The sequence below is a fragment of the Ranitomeya imitator genome, chromosome 1 (assembly GCF_032444005.1).
Source record: "Ranitomeya imitator isolate aRanImi1 chromosome 1, aRanImi1.pri, whole genome shotgun sequence".
NCBI lineage: Eukaryota > Metazoa > Chordata > Amphibia > Anura > Dendrobatidae > Ranitomeya > Ranitomeya imitator.
Genome location: NC_091282.1, coordinates 786,655,574 through 786,675,419, shown reverse-complemented (window position 1 = coordinate 786,675,419; position 19,846 = coordinate 786,655,574). Strand labels below are relative to the sequence as shown.

Genomic DNA, 19,846 nt, shown 5'->3' with positions numbered 1-19,846 from the left:
ATGAAGGCCTGCTGCACAAAGTCTCCTCTTAACAGTTGTTGTAGAGATGTGTCTGCTGCTAGAACTCTGTGTGGCATTGACCTGGTCTCTAATCTGAGCTGCTGTTAACCTGCAATTTCTGAGGCTGGTGACTCGGATAAACTTATCCTCAGAAGCAGAGGTGCGTCTTGGTCTTCTTTTCCTGGGACGGTCCTCATGTGAGCCAGTTTCTTTGTAGCTCTAGATGGTTTTTGCCACTGCACTTGGGAACACTTTTAAAGTTTTCCCAATTTTTCGGACTGACTGACCTTCATTTCTTAAAGTAATGATGGCCACTCACTTTTCTTTACTTAGAATTTGTATTATGGCAAGAAAAAAGCAGCTAACAGTCTGTTCAGTAGGACTGTCAGCTGTGTATCCACCAGACTTCTGCACAACACAACTGATGGTCCCAACCCCAACCCCGTTTATAAGGCAAGAAATCCCACTTATTAAACCTGACAGGGCACACCTGTGAAATGAAAACCATTCCCGGTGACAACCTCTTGAAGCTCATCAAGGGAATGCCAAGAGTGTGCAAAGCAGTCATCAAAGCAAAAGGTGGCTACTTTGAAGAACCTAGAATGTAAGACATAATTTCAGTTGTTTCACACTTTTTTGTTAAGTATATAATTCTACATGTGTTAATTCATAGTTTTGATGCCTTCAGTGTGAATGTACAATTTTCATAGTCATGAAAATACAGAAAAATCTTTAAATGAGAAGGTGTGTCCAAACTTTTGGTCTGTACTGTACGTGTGGGGCACATGGACACACCGTCCGTGGAAACACGCTGACATGTGCACAGACCCATTCATGTGAATGGGTCTACGTGTGTCAGTGTCTCCGGTACATGGGAAAACTGTCACCACATGTACCGGAGATACTGACGGACGTGTGAAAAGAGGCCTAAAGCTGAGGAGGGAGAAAAGAGCGATTCTCCTTTTCCTCTGCAGGGATGGATAGTGGTTGGTGGTTGGAATTGTTTCTGAGCTTCCTCCACCAATCATATATCTTTTCCTGCACACTATTTATGATACAACTGCGGTACTCACACGTCCGAGATCCTTTTAGGAAAGGTGAGCAAACAACCCCCATCATCCTTCAGAATATACTGTATCAGTGGGTATATTCTGAAGGATGATGGGGTTTAGCCATATTTAGTGGAAAATATACACTTTAATGTAGTGTCCAAAATGTTTATTGCAAATGTGACTACCACCCCCCTCATCTTTCAGAATCATCCATGTACACAGTAAGTGGGTGTATTCCTGAGGATGAGGTGGGTGGCAGTCACAATATTAGGTACTACAGGCACTGTATTGTAATTCACAGATCCCCCCCATAGCAGAGAATGTTTTTGTATTTTAGTAAAGGTTTTTGCACACTATTTGGCTCAATATACATATTTTTTTCCTCTCTAAAATCTAGGTGCATCTTATAATCAGGTGCGTTTTATAAAGCGAAAAATACGGTTACTTTTTGATGACACTCTAATTTAGTGAGAAGCGCTTGTATTCACAGGTCAGTGGTCTCAATCCTGTGGGGGTAAAGCTGTTGATTCTTATTTTGCCCTTATATTTGCTAGGATGGCATGCTGGGAGGTGTAGTTCCCCAGCAGCTGTTGAGCCTCAGGTTGTTATTTTTTCCAGGCTGTGACCTGCTCACATAATTTTCTTTTCTGTAGAAGTTACTTGGAGAAAGTTGCACAATTCAAGATAAGTTGGCTGCTCTAGAAAAAAAGAAGGAGCGCGTTCATCTTGTCCTGGGTGACCAGAAAACCCAGACTCTTCTGCAGGATATTGCCACAGCAGAACAGGACCGAGAAGCACTTCACCGGGATCTATTGGAGAGGAAGAAAAGTTTACAGGTAACTTCCAAACTTTGTGTGTTGTGTCTGGACAAGGTAACACTGACCCCTGGTGGTCTTGCGTGGAACTACCAGCATAAATACTTGCTACATTTTGGCAAATATACCGAATTGGTCCTTCTGTAACATTCTGTGTCTATTAGGTGTTTTACCTAATAAATGTAATTATTTTCCATATTTACCATGAAATGTAATTCTCTGTTACAGAGCTTGACTGAGCTAAGAAAAGAGTTTGATTCTGCATTGAAAACTTTACATCATAAGATATCCGCCATCCGAAAAAAAAGCCTGAAGGAAAATGAGCCACAGTCGGATATTATTGGGAAGGAGGCGCAGGTTCAGAGACTGCAGGCGAGTTTTTGTGTTCAAAGGACTGCTGGGAAACTTTCCATAGAAATCTATATGACAGCGCCCCCTGTTGTGAGACCATGATATTGCTATAATATAGGAATAACTCACTACCGGGGATTACACTGTCTAGATATAAATTAGGATTAGTAAATCTGCCTTGTGCTGTCCAGACAGTGGAGAGATTCCATTTTAATTTATTGATCTATGGCTCTTTTTTTGCAGATGTTACTAGAAGAATTAATGATCCTACATACCCCCATCCAAGAGTTAATTTCCATGACCAAGTCCCACTCGCCCCACGCGCTCAGAGCCGAGCAGCTGAACGCGGATTACCTAAGGTTACAGAGATCTCTGGAGGTAATCTCTGCTGATCCCATCGCTTACATGGAGAGAATAGAAAAGGGATCTCCCACAGTCATAGATCTGTATAAATGTAATCTTCTCATCATTGTCACTTTCCTATTAGAACAAGATACGGAGCAGTAAAGAGAATATTCATAACCACCGGCTGTTCAGTCATAATCTCCACGATCTCCAGCACTGGATCATGGTCACTCGCCAGAAGCTGGAATTATACCAAAATGGTGGCAAGAATTGGGGCGAGCTGGATACTGAGGTAGGGGGTGACGCTAAAATACTGACAGGTAGAATATGGGTATTTCATGGTTGATGGGAGACATTTAATATGTTTAGCCAACACATAATATCCTGTACTGATCCTGAGTTACATTCTGTATTATCCTCCAGAGCTGCAATCACTACTCTGCTGGTACAGTCACTGTGTACATACATTACATTACTGATCCTGAGTTACATCCTGTATTATACTCCAGAGCTGCAATCACTATTCTGCTGGTGCAGTCACTGTATACATACACTACTGATCCTGAGTTACATCCTGTATTATACTCCAGAGCTGCACTCACTATTCAGCTGGTGCAGTCACTGTGTACATACATTACATTACTGATCCTGAGTTACATTCTGTATTATACTCCAGAGCTGCACTCACTATTCTGATGGTGCAGTCACTGTGTACATACATTACTGATCCTGAGTTACATCCTGTACTATACTCCAGAGCTGCACTCACTATTCTGCTGGTGCAGTCACTGTGTACATTTATTCCATGGCGCTTTACATGTGAGGAGGGGTATACATAATAAAAACAAGTACAATAATCTTGAACAATACAAGTCATAAGTGGTACAGGAGGAGAGAGGACCCTGCCCGCGAGGGCTCACAATCTACAAGGGATGGGTGAGGATACAGTAGGTGAGGGTAGAGCTGGTCATGCAGCGGTTTGGTCGACCGGTGGTTACTGCAGGTTGTAGGCTTGTCTGAAGAGGTGGGTCTTCAGGCTCTTCTTGAAGGTTTCGATGGTAGGCGAGAGTCTGATGTGTTGTGGTAGAGAGTTCCAGAGTAGGGGTGATACGCGAGAAAAATCTTGTATGCGATTGTGGGAAGAGGAGATAATAGGGGAGTAGAGAAGGAGATCTTGTGAGGATCGGAGGTTGAGTGCAGGAAAGTACCGGGAGACGAGGTCGCAGATGTATGGAGGAGACAGGTTGTGGATGGCTTTGTATGTCATGGTTAGGGTTTTGTACTGGAGTCTCTGGGTGATGGGGAGCCAGTGAAGGGATTGACAGAGGAGAGAGGCCAGGGAATAGCGGGGGGACAGGTGGATTTGTCGGGCAGCAGAGTTTAGAAGAGATTGGAGGGGTGGTAGAGTGTTTGAGAGGAGGCCACAGAGCAGGAGGTTGCAGTAGTCGAGGCGGGAGATGATGAGGGCATGGACTAGGGTTTTTGCAGATTCTTGGTTTAGGAATGTACGGATCCGGGAAATATTTTTGAGTTGAAGTCGGCAGGGAGTGGAAAGGGCTTGGATATGTGGTTTGAAGGAGAGATCAGAGTCAAGGATTACCCCGAGGCAGCGAGCTTGTGGGACTGGGGAGAGTGGGCAGCCATTTACTGTAATGGATAGGTTCGTTGGGGGGGTCGCGTGAGATGGGGGAAAGATGATGAATTCTGTTTTGTCCATATTAAGTTTTAGAAATCTAGCGGAGAAGAAGGATGAAATAGTGGACAGACATTGAGGGATTCTGGGCAGCACGGTGGCGCAGTGGATAGCTCTGCAGCCTTGCAGCGCTGGAGTCCTGGGTTCAAACCCCACTAAGGACAACATCTGCAAGGAGTTTGTAAGTTCTCTCCGTGTTTGCGTGGGTTTCCTCCGGGTTCTCCGGTTTCCTCCCACATTCCAAAGACCTACTGATAGGGAATTAAGATTGTAAGCCTCAACGGGGACAGCGATGATAATGTGTGCAACCTGTAAAGCGCTGCAGAATATGTTAGCGCTATATAAAAATAAAGATTATTATTCTGGTTAGTAGGGTTGTAATATCTGGTCCAGAGAGGTAGATCTGTGTGTCATTAGCATAGAGATGATACTGAAAGCTGTGAGATTCTATGAGCTGTTTCAGGCTGAAGGTGGAGATGGAGAAGAGCAGGGGTCCTAGAACTGAACCTTGGGGTACACCAACAGATAGGGGGGGAGATGAAGAGGTGGTGTGTGAGTGGGAGACGCTGAATGTCCTGTCTGGTATGAAGATATCCAGGATAGGGCAAGTCTGTGATGCCAAGAGATGAGAGGGTCTGTAGTAATCGGAAATGCAGAGGACAGGTCCAGGAGGAGGAGGACAGTAGTGCCACTTGGCTTTGGCCGTTAGTAGGTCATTGGTGACTTTAGCCAGGTCAGTTTCAGTGGAAAAGGGCGGTCAGAAGCCAGATTGTATTACACTCCAGAGCTGCGCTCGCTATACTGCTGCTCATGTCACTGTGAACATACATTAGCTACCGTAATTTGTATTATACTCCAGAGCTGAAATTCCCATATTCTCTCCTTGAGTAGTATTTACTATTGTCTGTGCATCAGGCTCTTGTACAGTCATTTGTTTAGGGTAAAACTAATCGCCTTGTTGCATTATTGGAGTTCATCCAGCAGAATTCTGACTGCAGCTGTGAAGGATTCTTTGCATTGTTTGTGTCTCTTGTTATACCCTTTGGATCTTATTGCTGGTGCTGTACTGATCGCGTCTCCTCTGCGTTCTCATCTCCAGTCGCTAAATGCTGAATTGTCAGAAAAGGAAATCCTGCGCCATCTGGTGGAGACTCAAGGACTGACTGTGATGGACTCCTCCTCGCCAGAGGGCGCCGCGCTCATCCAGCAGGAAATCAAGCAACTGATTGACTCCTGGGAATTTTTACAGCTGCTGTACGAGCAGATGTCCAGGTGAGAAGTCCTGGCCCTGACTCGTTGCCTTACAGAAGGGACCCCGCGGTAAAGGGGGCTCATTGGGGGCTGCAGACTCCTTCTCCTTTGTAACTCTCAGCATCCTGAGACTTCACTGCTGATTTAGAACTACAACTCCCAGTTTTGCCCAGGTAGATGTAGTCCTCAGCTTGCAGCCCCCTGCCGTACTCTGTGTCCTGTTGTAACTTTTATGTGATTGTCACATTTTACAGCGTCGAGGACAAAGAACGGCAAAAATCGAGACCCAGATCTGTGCAGAGACCCCCGGTGGTCACAGGATGTCAGACACCCAGGTAAATAGTGCATTGTGGCCAGAGTAGAGCGGGGGCGCTAGTCCCATGTTCCTGCAATGGCGGGGGTCCATTGGGGTAGGTGACGACTTGCTGAGGCTGGAATACCCCTTTAAGGCTGATGTGAGCGCTGCCAGCTCCTTGCCTTTTGTTTTGTAAGTTTTGTATTTGCAACAGATCCCAATAGTCAAATCTGACAACCTAACTGCTCGTGGCCTTCTGTCTGACAACTCTACATAAAGACTGTGTTTTCTAGGCTGTTTATTCTTACCAACCTAAATGAATTGGCTGACTACAGAGAGCAGTAGTTGCATCCTGGCATAGACTCCTCCATCTGTGTTCTTTTATGTATCTAGAAGTTTCCCCGACGTAATAGATTTTGTAATCTCTCAGCCTCGTCTCACTTGTGGACACAGATGACATCCAGCAGAAAGACGGGACCTTTACCTCCAAAAAGACAACTATGAGGTCCGTGTTTCCTGTGCACACATTTGGTTGTAATACCCCTTTAAAAACTTGTCTAGGATTATAAAATCATGGTTGCTTTAAAAAAAACAAAAAAAAACAGCGCCCCCTCTGTCTACATTTCGTTTGTGGTATTGCAGCTCTGCACAATTCATTTAAAAAAAGTAGGTGAGCTGCAGAACCACGGCCTGCAGAGAGGAATGGCGATGTTTGTGGAAGAAGACAGACACGTTTTGTCTAATCCTGGACAATCCCTTTAAATAGTCCTGTCATTATTTAATATATTCTCCTTCTTCTTTATGTAAATGTATAAACTCACATTTAGTAATATCCATTATTGATTACTTCCTGTGTCAGTATCAGCCAAGACGGGCAAGTCGTCCATATAAATTCTTCAAACGCCTTCAGTACCAGTGGCTCTCCGAGAAAGGAAGGATTTCGGCAAATTTGGGGCTCGTCGGGGTAAAGCAATTTTGATATTTTCTATAGGCTCCATAACATAGCCAAACAGACATTAATCGCTTACTTCCTGTACCAGTATCAGCCAAGACGAGCAAGTCATCCATATGGATTCACCAGATGACGTCAGCGACTCTCCGAGACAGGAAGAATTTCTACAAATTGGGGGCATGACCGGGTAAAATATATATTTTTTTTCAGTGACCCTCATGATGCCCTCACATACATTTATTAATGTCCATTATTAATTATTTCTTGCAGCAGCCAAGACGAGCAAGTAATCCATATGGATTCACCAGATGACATCAGTGGCTCTCCGAGAAAGGAAGGATTTAGACAAGTTTGGGGCTCGTCCGGGTAAGGCAATTTTGATATTTTCTGTAGCTCCATAACATAGCCGAACATACATTAATCGGTTACTTCCTGTACCAGTATCAGACAAGATAGGCAAGTCATCCATATGAATTCTCTAGATGACGTCAGCGGCTCTCCGAGAACTGAAGGATTTCTACAAATCAGGGGCTTGTCCGGGTAAAATATATATATTTTAAGTGACCCTCCTACGATGCCCTCAGATACATTTATTAATACTCATTGTTAATTACTTCTCAGCCAAGACGAGCAAGTCATCCATATGGATTCACCTGATGATGTCAGCGGCTCTCCGAGAACTGAAGGATTTCTACAGATCGGGGGCTCGTCCAGGTACAATATATACATTTTCCGTGACCATCATGTGGCGCCCTCACAGACATTTATTAATACCCATTATTAATTAAGTACAACCTATACACAAAAAGGAAACCTTTATGCCAAGTATATAAGAAACATACAAATCTTTCTGAAAAAATATACAGACATTTAATTAAAACATAAAAAATATTTCCAGGAGTAAATACAAATGCAAAAATTACTGCAATCAAGGAGAGTACATTCTGTTCATTAAAAATAATTCCATATGTTTTTATAATTAGCCACCAATGATGTCTAATCAGTATGAGTGTCTAATCAGTATGAGTGCAGTTATAAGACAACATATCACCGCATATATTCTAAAAAGGTAAGACTAGGTCAGAAAACCTTAGTAAAATAAATACCGTATTTTTCTGACCATAAGACGCACTTTTTGTCCTCCAAATTTGGGAGGAAAGTGTGGGTGCGTCTTATAGTAGGGATGTAACGTGGGGAGGGGGCAGCGGCGAGTGGGATCGCACTAGGAGGCGATCCCACATTGTCCCGATCATTAAAGTTCAGTGAATATTCATTAGCCGCTTCCCCGCCCACCTGTCAGCTCTGAGCAGTGAGTGGGGAGCAGAAAATGAATAGTCCTTCACTTAAGCAGGGACACACATGGTTTCCCCAGCGCTGGATTCCTGTAGCAGCTGGGGAGATCTGGGTGTCCGGTGGATGAGGGGGCAGGAGCAGGGGCCAGAGGAGATAAGATCGCTGCATACCTGCCCGGGCTGTGCTGGATGCCGAGTGCTCCAGCACAAGGACCTGTGTGATGTCATGAAGTAGGCGGGCTGGAGAATCACATGACTGCACAGAGCACTCCCTCTTCTTGATGTCATCACAAGTCCTTCAGACCAGGGCTGTGGAGTTGGAGTTAGTTTTGGTTGGAGTCGGAGTCGGTAGAAATGTACCGACTCCAGCTTTAAAAAAAAAAAATTATTAATATTTCATAATTGAACTTTCATATGAATTTTATAAATGTGACTCAAATATATATGTTCTATCAAACTATGAACAACAGTGATAAGCAGTTCTGCTGGAGATATAGACATTTCTTACTTCTTGTGTGTCACTGTTCTCCACTGCCCATATCTAATCTTATACTTGGTTAACCTCATGCTGCCCCAACCCCCCTACTTACAATGTATGAAACTGAAAGTGAAAATGTGTTGCAAATTCTTAGTAGTAAAGCTCCTCCTCTAGACTAGATGTTTGTGCGTCTTCCAAGCATCTCACAGCTGCTACTCAGAAGAGGAAGACTGTAAGAAGTATTATCCTTTCAACAAACTTTGCATCAGTTAATGTGAGTACATGAGGAATAACAGTATTACTGACCACTATATCAGTTGTACGACCTGGCAATAATTTTGTACAATTGTTTTTAGGAAAAACAATTGTCATTTGGATTGTGAATGCAGAATTAAAAACCTGAGAATGTCAAAAAAGCGTCACATTAAATCAGCTGTATTTGAACATTTCACCATCACTCAAGATAGAAAACATTATGTCTGTCAGTGTATGACAAATGATCCAGACGAAAACAAATGCTGTGAAGCCAAGATCAGTGCATATTCAGGCAAAGATAAAAATGCTCCTACCAGAGCTTCTAATCTAAAAAGACATTTACAGCGTTTTCATCCAGAAGTACTGAAAGCAGTGGATGAGAAAGACTGCATCCAAACCAATGAACCAGTGCCCAGCTCTTCCAGCCAAACAAAGGAGCAGAGAACTTTGCAGCCATCAGTTGCAAGATATTTTGTCAGTGACAAAGTTACTGTGACAATGACAGTAGATACATTTAAAAAACAGATCATAGAGCTTGTTGTAAAGGATAGTGTGCCTATTTCATTATTTTCACGACCAGCTTTTATGTGTCTGAATGGGGAAATAGCCCGCAAGCTTGGTGTTTCTCTGGAGAGAGAGCATTAGAAAATTAGTAATCGAAGAAGCTTTTAAACAAAAGGAAGAACTTAAAAAAACTCTCAAGGGACGCTTTCTGTTTCTTAAAATGGATGCCTGCACACGTCAGAGTGCACTATTTTGCCATCAATGTCCGATTGTTTGTGACAAAAATGAAATAGTTACCAAGACATTGGCAGTAAAAGACACCAAAGCTCATCACACCAGTGAGTTTTTCCAGGTCTTGGTGGAAAAGGTTCTGCAAGACTATGAACTTACAAAAGAGCAAGTTCTTTCTGTCATAACTGACAATGCTTCAAATATGATCAGTACTATTAAGCTAATGAATGAGAGTAATGATGGTGACCAGCAGCTAGAAGAACATTCTGGGTCCACAGATACAGAAATGTTTGAAATAGAGGAACACAGTATTGTAACTGAGGAGCAAACTGAAGTTGCTTCAGATGAACAGCAACATGATAGTTTAGATGATCTTGTTGAAACTGTGTCAATACGTTCTTTCATTCATCACATGCGCTGTGTTGTGCATACGCTACAGCTGGCTATAAGAGACAGTCTGCAAGAAGGACATGCTGCTGCACTGATTATTGGCAAGGTGAGAAAATTGGCTACTGTTGCCAGAACCCCTAAAGTTGACTCAATTTTGAAGAGACGTGCTGGAAAAGGGGCAATTATTGATCAAGCCACACGATGGGGCAGTACTTACTTAATGATTCAGCGCTTGGTTGAACTGAAAACCTTTCTTGTAGACATGGCTAACCCTCAACTGACGCTAAATGAAAGTCAGTGGAATCAGGTGACTGAGCTGGAAAAATTGCTAGACCACCCATTTACAGTGACTAAAAAATTACAAGCAGAGGACTTAACTCCAGGTATTTTCTTAAAAGAGTGGAAGAACCTGATGTTTCGCCTGTCCCAAAGAGGAGGGTTAATTGCAAGTGGCATTGCTACATCAATGAAACGGAGAGAGGAGCTACTATTACAAAATAACATTCTTTTGGCAGCTGTTTATGTAGACCCAATGCATCGGATTCTTCTAGATGATCAACAGCAAACTAAAGGAAAAGAAGCTCTGTTTGAAATAGCTGTAAGGATGAAAGGGTTGCAGAACAGTCAGGAGGAACAAGAAGAATTTGGTCGTCCTGCCACATCTCCACCCTCATCAACTGACGAAGAATTTAATTTCGAAAAATATTTCGATCACATCCCCATCAAAGAACACAGCCAGTACTTTTTCAGCAGAATTTTTCATGTGCACTAAAAGAAATTGAGAAATTTGACCGTTCATCAAAAATAACAGTGCAACAAGCGATTCCTCTGTATCCTGATATTGTCAGAGATGTTGCCCGAGTGGTTACTGCTTTGCCACCAACCCAAGTTAGTGTAGAGAGGTTGTTCTCTGCTCTCAAAATAATTAGATCAGATTTGAGGGCATCCATGAAGGAGGATCTGACAGAGGCAATACTTTTTCTGAGGACAAATTTATAGATTTCTTTTTATTAACTGCATAACAGTGTTTATTGCATATTTACTTACATGAGTCTAGAAAAGTTTATATAAGTAATTTGCTATATTCTAATTGTATTCTAATAAATATAGTTTTTGCTCTAAGTGGTCTGATTACTTATATGATGGTGAGAAACTGAATAAGCACGATATTAATATTTGACAAAGTAAATTTATTGTTACGAATTGGCCATTTATGAAGGAGTCGGAGCCGGAGTCGGAACCTGATAAAATCCACGAGTCAGAGTCACAACTGTGGCTTACCGACTCCACAGCCCTGCTTCAGACACCACACTAGAATCTGCAAGCTTCCTCCTGTGCTGTGGAGAGGCAACAAGAGGGAGGGCTCTGTAGTGTGATGGGATGCTCTAGCATTTTACCTCACCACAGTGTGGCTGGTTGCCACAATTAAAAGGTTAGTCTTTACAACACGCAATAAAGCACTCTGCCACTCCTGTGGTGAACTATAACTCCCTGCATGCCACAGAATCTGCAGGACATGCTGGGAGTTATAGGTCTCTCATGGGTTCTTAAAGTAGCACTCCAGTGTTATTTTTCTGTGCTGGAGTGGTGCTTTAAATATAAGCCCTGTGCCACCATTCTTATACTCACCCTCCAGCGTCTTCATACAGTACTTTACTGACACCACTCTGGTCCCGCAGCACCATCTTCTACCCATAGCTTCCAACATAATAACATAACTATTATATATAATAACATCCCATATAATAGTATGTTTGTGTTATTAAATATTTTACCACCTTTTTTGCTTCAAATACTCTTTCCCCTATTTTCCACCTCTAAAACCTGGGTGCGTCTTATAGTCCGGTGCGTCTTATAGTCCGAAAAATTTAGAAAAAGATTTTGAGAATAAAAAGAGTATAATCACAGCGGGAATCTCCTGTCAGACAGCTACACACATACGATGATGTATATATTAAACCTAGATAATTTTATAGCATATAGTATAGAGCTGGTGATTAAAGTGATCTATATTTGCTGCAAGTTGGACTATGTATTGGTGAAAAACCACCTTCTATTAATATATTCTAAGTAGATTAGCAACATAGAGGCATCACATAAGGCCTGAATTAGATACTAATAGCAGGTGGATAATATTTAAAATGTTTATATTAAATAGACAGTCATGTAGAAAGTTATCACAAAGTGCTTTACTTACATAAGGTGCAGAAACTTATGCCTGCTGCTGGCTGAACTAGGCATAGATAAGAAACCTTATCTTTAATATAATTTAGCAGCATATCAATAGCTTAGCAGCACCACAGCATTGGAAATCCAGGCATATTGACAGCAGAGTATGATTGCAAAATAAATGAATGAATAAAGCAAATGTACATAACCGTAAGGTGCAGCAATGGTCCCTGACGCGCGTTTTGCTTTTGCTTCTTCCTGGGGGTTTCTTTCTTCTTAGACACTAAAGAACACCCCAGGAAGAATATTTCTTAATAAAGATTTGTATATTTCTTATATATTTGGCATAAAGGCTTCCATTTTGTGTATAGGTTGTACTTATTTAATGGAAGTGCCATTAATCTAGGGCGACACATTGGTTTTGTTTCCATTATTAATTACTTCTTGTATCAGCCAAGACGAACAAGTCACCCATATGGATTCACCAGATGACGTCATCACCAGCGGCTCTAAAAGAAAGGAAGGAAGTCGACAAATTTGGGGCCCATCCAGGTAAAAAAAAATTATATTTTCATTGACAATTATAAGATTCCCTCAGGCAGTTACTAGTATCTATTATTTTGATTATTTATTTTTTCTGTGCTATTTTCAGCCAAGATGGGCAGATCATCCGTAAGGATTCTTTAGATGAGATTAGTACCAACCTTTCTATGAAGAAGGAAGGATTTCGACAAGTTGGGGACTCGTCCCGGTATGAAAAAAAATCTGATATTTTAATGACAGTCATATATGCTTTCACAGCCTTTATTACTATCCATTATTTGATATTTTCAGTATCGGCCAAGACGGGCAAGTCAAACATGTAAACTCACTAGATGACATCCGTACCAGTGGATTTCGGAGAAAAGAAGGATTTCAACAAATTGGTGACTTTTCCGGGTAAAAAAAAATCTTGATATTTTGTCTGGGCTTCATAACAAAGCCTCACAGACATTTACTAATTATGGATTTCTTTGTGCTTTGTGTGGAAAGTATCATCCAAGACGGACAAGTCACCCATATGGATTCACCAGGTGACATCCACACCAGAGGTTCTTCAAGAGAGGAAATAATTCGAGAAATTCGGGGCCCATCCAGGTAAAACAAATATTTATATTTTTATTAACTATCATAAGCTCCCCTCCAACAGTTACTAATATCTATTATTTGATTTTGATTTATTTGTTTCCTGTACCATTTTCAGCCAAGACGGGCAAATCATCCATAAGGATTCTTTAGATGACATCAGTATCTATAGCTCTAGAAAGGAAGGATTTCGACAAATTGGAGGTTCATCTTGGTAAAAATAAATTATATTTATATGACCATCATCAAATACCCTCACAGACATTTATTAATATTATTTTTTTTTCTGTACTGGTATAAGCCAAGATGGGCAGGCCATCCATAGCGATTCTCCAAATGACGTCAATACCAGTGCCACTCCGAGAAAAGAAGGAATTAGACAAATTGGGGGATCATACGGGTAAAACAATTTTGACATTTTCACTTAGGTTCATATCATTGTCCCATGAACATTAATTTATATCCATTGATTAATTCCTGTACCAGTATCAGCCAAGACGGGCAGGTCATCCATAGAGATTCTCCAAATGACGTCAATACCAGTGCCAATCCGAGAAAGGGAGGAATTGGACAAATTCGGGGATCATACGGGTAAAACAATTTTGACATTTTCACTTGGATTCATATCATTGTCCCATGAACATTAATTTATATCCATTGATTTCTTCCTGTACTAGTATCAGCCAAGATGGGCAGGTCATCCATAGAGATTCTCCAAATGATGTCAATACCAGTGCCAATCCGAGAAAGGGAGGAATTGGACAAATTGGGGGATCATACCGGTAAAACAATTTTGACATTTTTACTTAGAATCATATCATAGTCCCTTGAACATTAATTTATATCCTCCTATGGACATTAATTTATATCCATCGATTACTTCCTGTACCAGTATCAGCCAAGACGGGCAGGCCATCCATAGAGATTCTCCAAATGACATCGATACCAGTGCCACTCTGAGAAAGGAAGGATTTGGACAAATTGGAGGATCGTACAGGTAAAACAATTTTGACATTTTCACTTAGATTCATATCATTGTCCCATGAATATTAATTTATATCCATTGATTTCTTCCTGTACCAGTATCAGCCAAGATGGGCAGGTCATCCATAGAGATTCTCCAAATGACGTTAATACCAGTGCCAATCCGAGAAAGGGAGGAATTGGACAAATTCGGGGATCGTACGGGTAAAACAATTTTGACATTTTCACTTAGGGTGGTTTCACACTTGCGCTTTTGTCTGCAGCGTTTTTTCCCCTATATTTAACATTGAAAACGCATGCGTTTTTTTGTGCATGCGTTTGCATGCGTTTTTGAACGCATGCGTTTTTTTACTGCATGCGTTCATTTTCAAAAATGCAACTTGTAGTATTTTTGAGGAGCGTTTTTTGGACACATAAAAACGCATGCGTTTTCATGCGTTTTTTTTGGGCCAAAAAATACATTGGAGTCAATGGAAACGCATGCGTTTTTTTGTGCATGCGTTTGTTTGCGTTAAAAACGCATGCGTTTTTATATTAAAAAACCAGAAAACACACTGATATATGCCACCCTCCACCATAAAGGTGATAAAGGGGATCCTAACCCTAACCATAACCCTAAAGGGATCCTAACCCTAACCCTACAGGGATCCTAACCCTACCCCTAACCCTAAAGGGATCCTAACCCTAAAGGGATCCTAACCCTAACCCTAAAGGGATCCTAACCCTAAAGGGATCCTAACCCTAAAGGGATCCTAACCCTAAAGGGATCCTAACCCTAACCATAAAGGGATTAGGGTTAGGGTTAGGATCCCTTTAGGGTTAGGGTTAGGATCCCGTTAGGGTTAGGATCCCTTTAGGGTTAGGGTTAGGATCCCTTTAGGGTTAGGGTTAGGATCCCTTTAGGGTTAGGGTTAGGATCCCTTTAGGGTTAGGGTTAGGATCCCTTTAGGGTTAGGATCCCATTAGGGTTAGGATCCCCTTTATCACCTTTATGGTGGAGGGTGGCATATCAGTGTGTTTTCTGGTTTTTTAATATAAAAACGCATGCGTTTTTTGTGCATGCGTTTACATGCGTTTTTTCACCATGCGTTTTTTTTCTCCAAACGCATGCGTTTAAAAACGCAAGTGTGAAACCAGCCTTAGATTCATATCATTGTCCCATGGACATTAATGTATATTCATTGATTACTTCCTGTACCAGTTTCGGCCAAGACAAGCAGGTCATCCATAAGGATTCTCTATATAACATCAGTATAGATGGCTCGCTGAGAAAGGGAGGATTTCGACAGATTGGCTCATCCAGGTAAAAAAAATCTTGGTATGTTCTATGGGCTTCATAGCATACCCTAACATTTAGTAATTATGGATTTCTTTCTGTTGGGAAGTATCAGCCAAGACGGGCAAGTCATTAACATGAATTCACCAGATGACATCAGTACTAATACCTCTCCGAGAAAGGAAGGATTTCAACAAATTGGGGGCTCGTCCAGGTAAACAAAAAACATTTTCAGTGAAAATCACAAGATGCCGTCACAGACCTTTATTAGTATTCATTATTCATGACTTCCAGTATCAGCCAAGACAGGCAAGGCCTCTATACAAATTTTCTAGATGACCTGAGTACCAGTGGCTCTCCGAGAAAGGAAGGATTTCAACTAACTGGGGGCTCGTCTGGGTAAAAAAAAAATATTGATGTTTTCAATAGGATCAAAAATTTCACAATATTTGGTTAAAGGTAACATTTGGTTTTATCAACAGGACACAAACTGATACATTTTTCTCTTTGTAGCAGCAGCTATGATGTCCTGATGAACAGTAATACAGATCCCGCCGGGCGACCCCGTTATAATAAAGCACCCCGACATAAAGAACAACACGTGCACAGGTGACCGCATGTGACCACAATCTGCCCCTGTTATACAGGACGAAATAATAACATAATGGTTCTCACCCCTCCCAAATCCCAGGAGATGTATTGTGGGGTTGCTCTTCAGGAGCGACGCTACTGGTCATGTAATCCTCTCCCCGGCACAGATGTAACTGTAAGGCCAAGTTCACACGGTCAGTATTTGGTCAGTATTTTACATCAGTATTTGTAAGCCAAAACCAGGAGTGGAACAAATAGAGGAAAAGTATAATAGAAACATATGCACCACTTCTGTATTTATCACCCACTCCTGGTTTTGGCTTACAAATACTGATGTAAAATACTGACCAAATACTGATAGTGTGAACGTGGCCTCAATTGGATATTTGGAGAAAGGCTCCTGAAGTGTCACCATTTACCTGTTGTTTCTCCAGCTATTTAGAAAGTTACAACTCTCAGCAGGCTGTGAAGTCGTTGTATTTCCCCACAGTTACTTATGTGATATAATAGATGTGAGACTGTAATAACCTTATATTATATCATCTACACCAGTAACAATGTGGTTAGCATCAGCTCGGCGGAGAAGACAGATGGAGATTGGCCGCCAGAGATTCAGGAGAACAATGGCTCATACAGGTGAATATGACATACAGTATTAATAAAATACTGGATTATGATGTAATATAATATCACTTAGTATTTACAGGTAATGTAACATGTTATGATATGTGATATAAAGGAATGTGATTAATCACAGACACGTGATATAATGTAACATATGATACAGGGATACAATGAAGCACACTGTAATAGAATTACATGTTGTGTAAATTATATAATAATATATATATTTATAAATAATATATATATATATATATATATATATATATATATATATATATATATATATAATAAATGGAAAATAATGTTCCATAAACCCACAGCAGCGGCGTCCAACAGATAAGTAGAGATCGACCCAAGCAAGCAATCGAAATGTGTGATGTTAGTTCGAACACTGGAGGACGATCCCTCCACACAGAACCATTGTAAGAACTGGGACTAAATAGTAAATGATGAGACTGACTGAGGGGCCAGGAAATGGAAATTGGGCAATATGGAATGATTTAGCAGAATTCAGGCGATAATGTCCCGGACTCCATCATGCATCAGGATGGGAGTTTGGATCGTTGTCCCCCCTAATGAGAGAGATTCCCGGCCGCTCGTTCAGTCCCTTCTTTTTACTAGTTCTTACAATGGTTCTGTGTGGAGGGATCATCCTCCGGAGTCTGCGCTGACGTCCCACATTGTCTTCCTGTATTTATATCCAGGTCTCATGTTATTCCGGCAGCTGCAGATTCCTGATCTTCCGCTATCACCGCTCACATCTCATGGGCGAGACTGTTATTTCTTTCCTTTATCATTTAGTCACCTATTTCTATTGCTTGCTTTGGTAGCACCGTAGTGATTAGTGGAATATTACATTGCATTTATAATGTTTTCTCACATGGCACAACATGTATTTCTATTATAGTGTATTACGTCATGTTAGATGTCTAATAAAGGGAAAAAAAACACTTCAAAAAATTCTAATGAAAAAAAAGAATCCTATTTTGCAAGGAGGGGCGACGAAGGTTCCTTTGTGACGACGCGTTTCACTGCCAAACAGTCATCTTTATCAAAAAACTACTATGAATCTTCCTCTTCCCTCCTTGCAATATGTGATTCTTTTTTCATCAGCGCAGCGTTCAAGTGTTTTTTACCTGAGCTTTCTCCCAAACCATGAGGAGGCGGCAAGTGGAATTCTACAATAGCGGCAGCTCACATCCCCTCGGTGAGTAATACCAATGTAATAATTACATTACACAGGGTTACTCTATTGTGTGCGCCTTCCCGCAGCTCGTACTACATACACGTCATATTGGATAACATTTGGTGTCACATTATATCACGTGTCTGTTATACATCACTTTAATACGCCCCTATATTATATTACCTGTCATTGCTATACACCACAGTATAATAAATCGCTTTACTGTGTATTATATATCCTAATAGGCCCCTATATTCTATTACCTGTCATTGTTATACGCCACAGTATAATAAATCGCTTTACTGTGTATTATATATCATAATAGGCCCCTATATTCTATTACCTGTCATTGTTATACGCCACAGTATAATAAATCGCTTTACTGTATATTATATATCCTAATAGGCCCCTATATTCTATTACCTGTCATTGTTATACGCCACAGTATAATAAGACGCTTTACTGTATATTATATATCATAATAGGCCTCTATATTATATTACCTGTCATTGTTATACGCCACAGTATAATAAATCGCTTTACTGTATATTATATATCATAGTAGGCCCCTATATTCTATTACCTGTCATTGTTATACACCACAGTATAATAAATCGCTTTACTGTATATTATATATCATAATAGGCCCCTATATTATATTACCTGTCATTGTTATACACCACAGTATAAGGCTATATTCACACTTAGCGGTTTTTACCGCGGAACCGCCGCGATTTTGATGCTGCGGGTCCGCAGCAGTTTCCATAGCGTTTACAGTAACATGTAAACCCTATGGAAACCGCAAACCGCTGTGCACATGCTGCGGGAAAAACCGCGCGGGAACGCAGCGGTTTACAACCCGCAGCATGTCACTTCTTTGTGCAGAATCGCTGCGATTCTGCACCCATAGGAATACATTGAACCGCTTACTTCCCGCATGGGGCTGTGCCCACGTTGCGGGAAGTAAGCGGATAATGTGCGGGTGGTACCCGGGGTGGAGGAGAGGAGACTCTCCTCCAGGCCCTGGGAACCATATTTGGGGTTAAAAAATAAAAAATCTGGTTATACTCACCCTCTGATGTCCGGAGCTCCTGGGCGCTGCACGCGGCCGTCCGGTCAGAGTTGCTGTGCGACCAGGACCTGCGGTGACGTCGCGGTCACATGACCGTGACGTCACGAAGGGTCCTTCTCCCACAGCATCTTAGGAACCGGACCGCCGGGTGCAGCGCCCAGGAGATCCGGACATCAGAGGGTGAGTATAACCAATTTTTATTATTTTTAACATTACTATTGATGCTGCATATTGCTGCATATGCAGCATCAATAGTATAGGCGGAAACCCGCAGCGGAAAACGCGGAACAAACCGCGATAAATCTGCAGGGAGAACCGCAGTTGTTTTGCCCTGCAGATTTATCAAATCCGCTGCGGGAGAACCCGCAGGGACCCGACGCAAGGTGTGAACATAGCCTAATACATCGCTTTACTGTATATTATATATCATTATAGGCCCCTATATTATACTAGCTGTTTCCAGCCAGCTAACGCTCGGCACGCTCATTGCTATCTAATTAACGCTGCAGGTGATTAAAGTAAATAATGACAACATTCAATAGCGCTTACGCAGGTGGTAAATTAACTTAAAATGAAGTTAATAACAGTGTGGGGACGGAGCCTCGTGTGGTAATGTGGGGGGACGGAGCCTTGTGAGGTAATTTGTGGGGACGGAGCTTCATGTGGTAATGTGTGGGGACGGAGTCTAGTGTGGTAATGTGTGTGGACGGAGCCTCGTGTGGTAATGTGTGTGGACGGAGCCTCGTGTGGTAATGTGTGTGTGTGTGTGGACGGAGCCTCGTGTGCTAATGTGTGGGGATGGAGCCTCGTGTGGTAATGTGGTGGGGGGTGGGATTATGTGTGGTAATGTGGTGGAGGTGCGGGATTGTGTGTGGTAATGCGGTGGGGGGCAGGATTATGTAGTAATGCGGTGGG

At 41.7% G+C, this 19,846-nt stretch overlaps 1 protein-coding gene across 5 annotated transcripts in view; it reads left to right on the top strand.

The window, feature by feature from the left end:
* Positions 1-19,846, top strand: part of SYNE3 (spectrin repeat containing nuclear envelope family member 3) — an 82,868-nt gene that overhangs the window by 42,531 nt on the left and 20,491 nt on the right. Inside the window, exons 9-35 of one of the 5 annotated variants that reach the window (XM_069737529.1) lie at positions 1,706-1,888; positions 2,096-2,239; positions 2,462-2,596; positions 2,706-2,855; positions 5,356-5,528; positions 5,762-5,842; positions 6,233-6,307; positions 6,662-6,766; positions 6,843-6,941; positions 7,025-7,120; positions 7,196-7,294; positions 7,376-7,468; positions 12,527-12,625; positions 12,726-12,824; positions 12,908-13,012; positions 13,106-13,210; positions 13,317-13,412; positions 13,500-13,598; positions 13,685-13,789; positions 13,876-13,980; positions 14,091-14,195; positions 14,282-14,386; positions 15,384-15,485; positions 15,568-15,672; positions 15,753-15,857; positions 15,972-16,067; positions 16,602-16,685. In XM_069737529.1, the coding sequence (XP_069593630.1) occupies positions 1,706-1,888; positions 2,096-2,239; positions 2,462-2,596; positions 2,706-2,855; positions 5,356-5,528; positions 5,762-5,842; positions 6,233-6,307; positions 6,662-6,766; positions 6,843-6,941; positions 7,025-7,120; positions 7,196-7,294; positions 7,376-7,468; positions 12,527-12,625; positions 12,726-12,824; positions 12,908-13,012; positions 13,106-13,210; positions 13,317-13,412; positions 13,500-13,598; positions 13,685-13,789; positions 13,876-13,980; positions 14,091-14,195; positions 14,282-14,386; positions 15,384-15,485; positions 15,568-15,672; positions 15,753-15,857; positions 15,972-16,067; positions 16,602-16,685 (2,948 nt within the window). Of the gene's footprint in view, positions 1-1,705; positions 1,889-2,095; positions 2,240-2,461; positions 2,597-2,705; positions 2,856-5,355; positions 5,529-5,761; positions 5,843-6,232; positions 6,308-6,661; positions 6,767-6,842; positions 6,942-7,024; positions 7,121-7,195; positions 7,295-7,375; positions 7,469-12,526; positions 12,626-12,725; positions 12,825-12,907; positions 13,013-13,105; positions 13,211-13,316; positions 13,413-13,499; positions 13,599-13,684; positions 13,790-13,875; positions 13,981-14,090; positions 14,196-14,281; positions 14,387-15,383; positions 15,486-15,567; positions 15,673-15,752; positions 15,858-15,971; positions 16,068-16,598; positions 16,686-19,846 lie in introns of all 5 variants that reach the window. The other 4 variants (XM_069737538.1, XM_069737545.1, XM_069737554.1 and 1 more) reach the window with 4 other exon arrangements.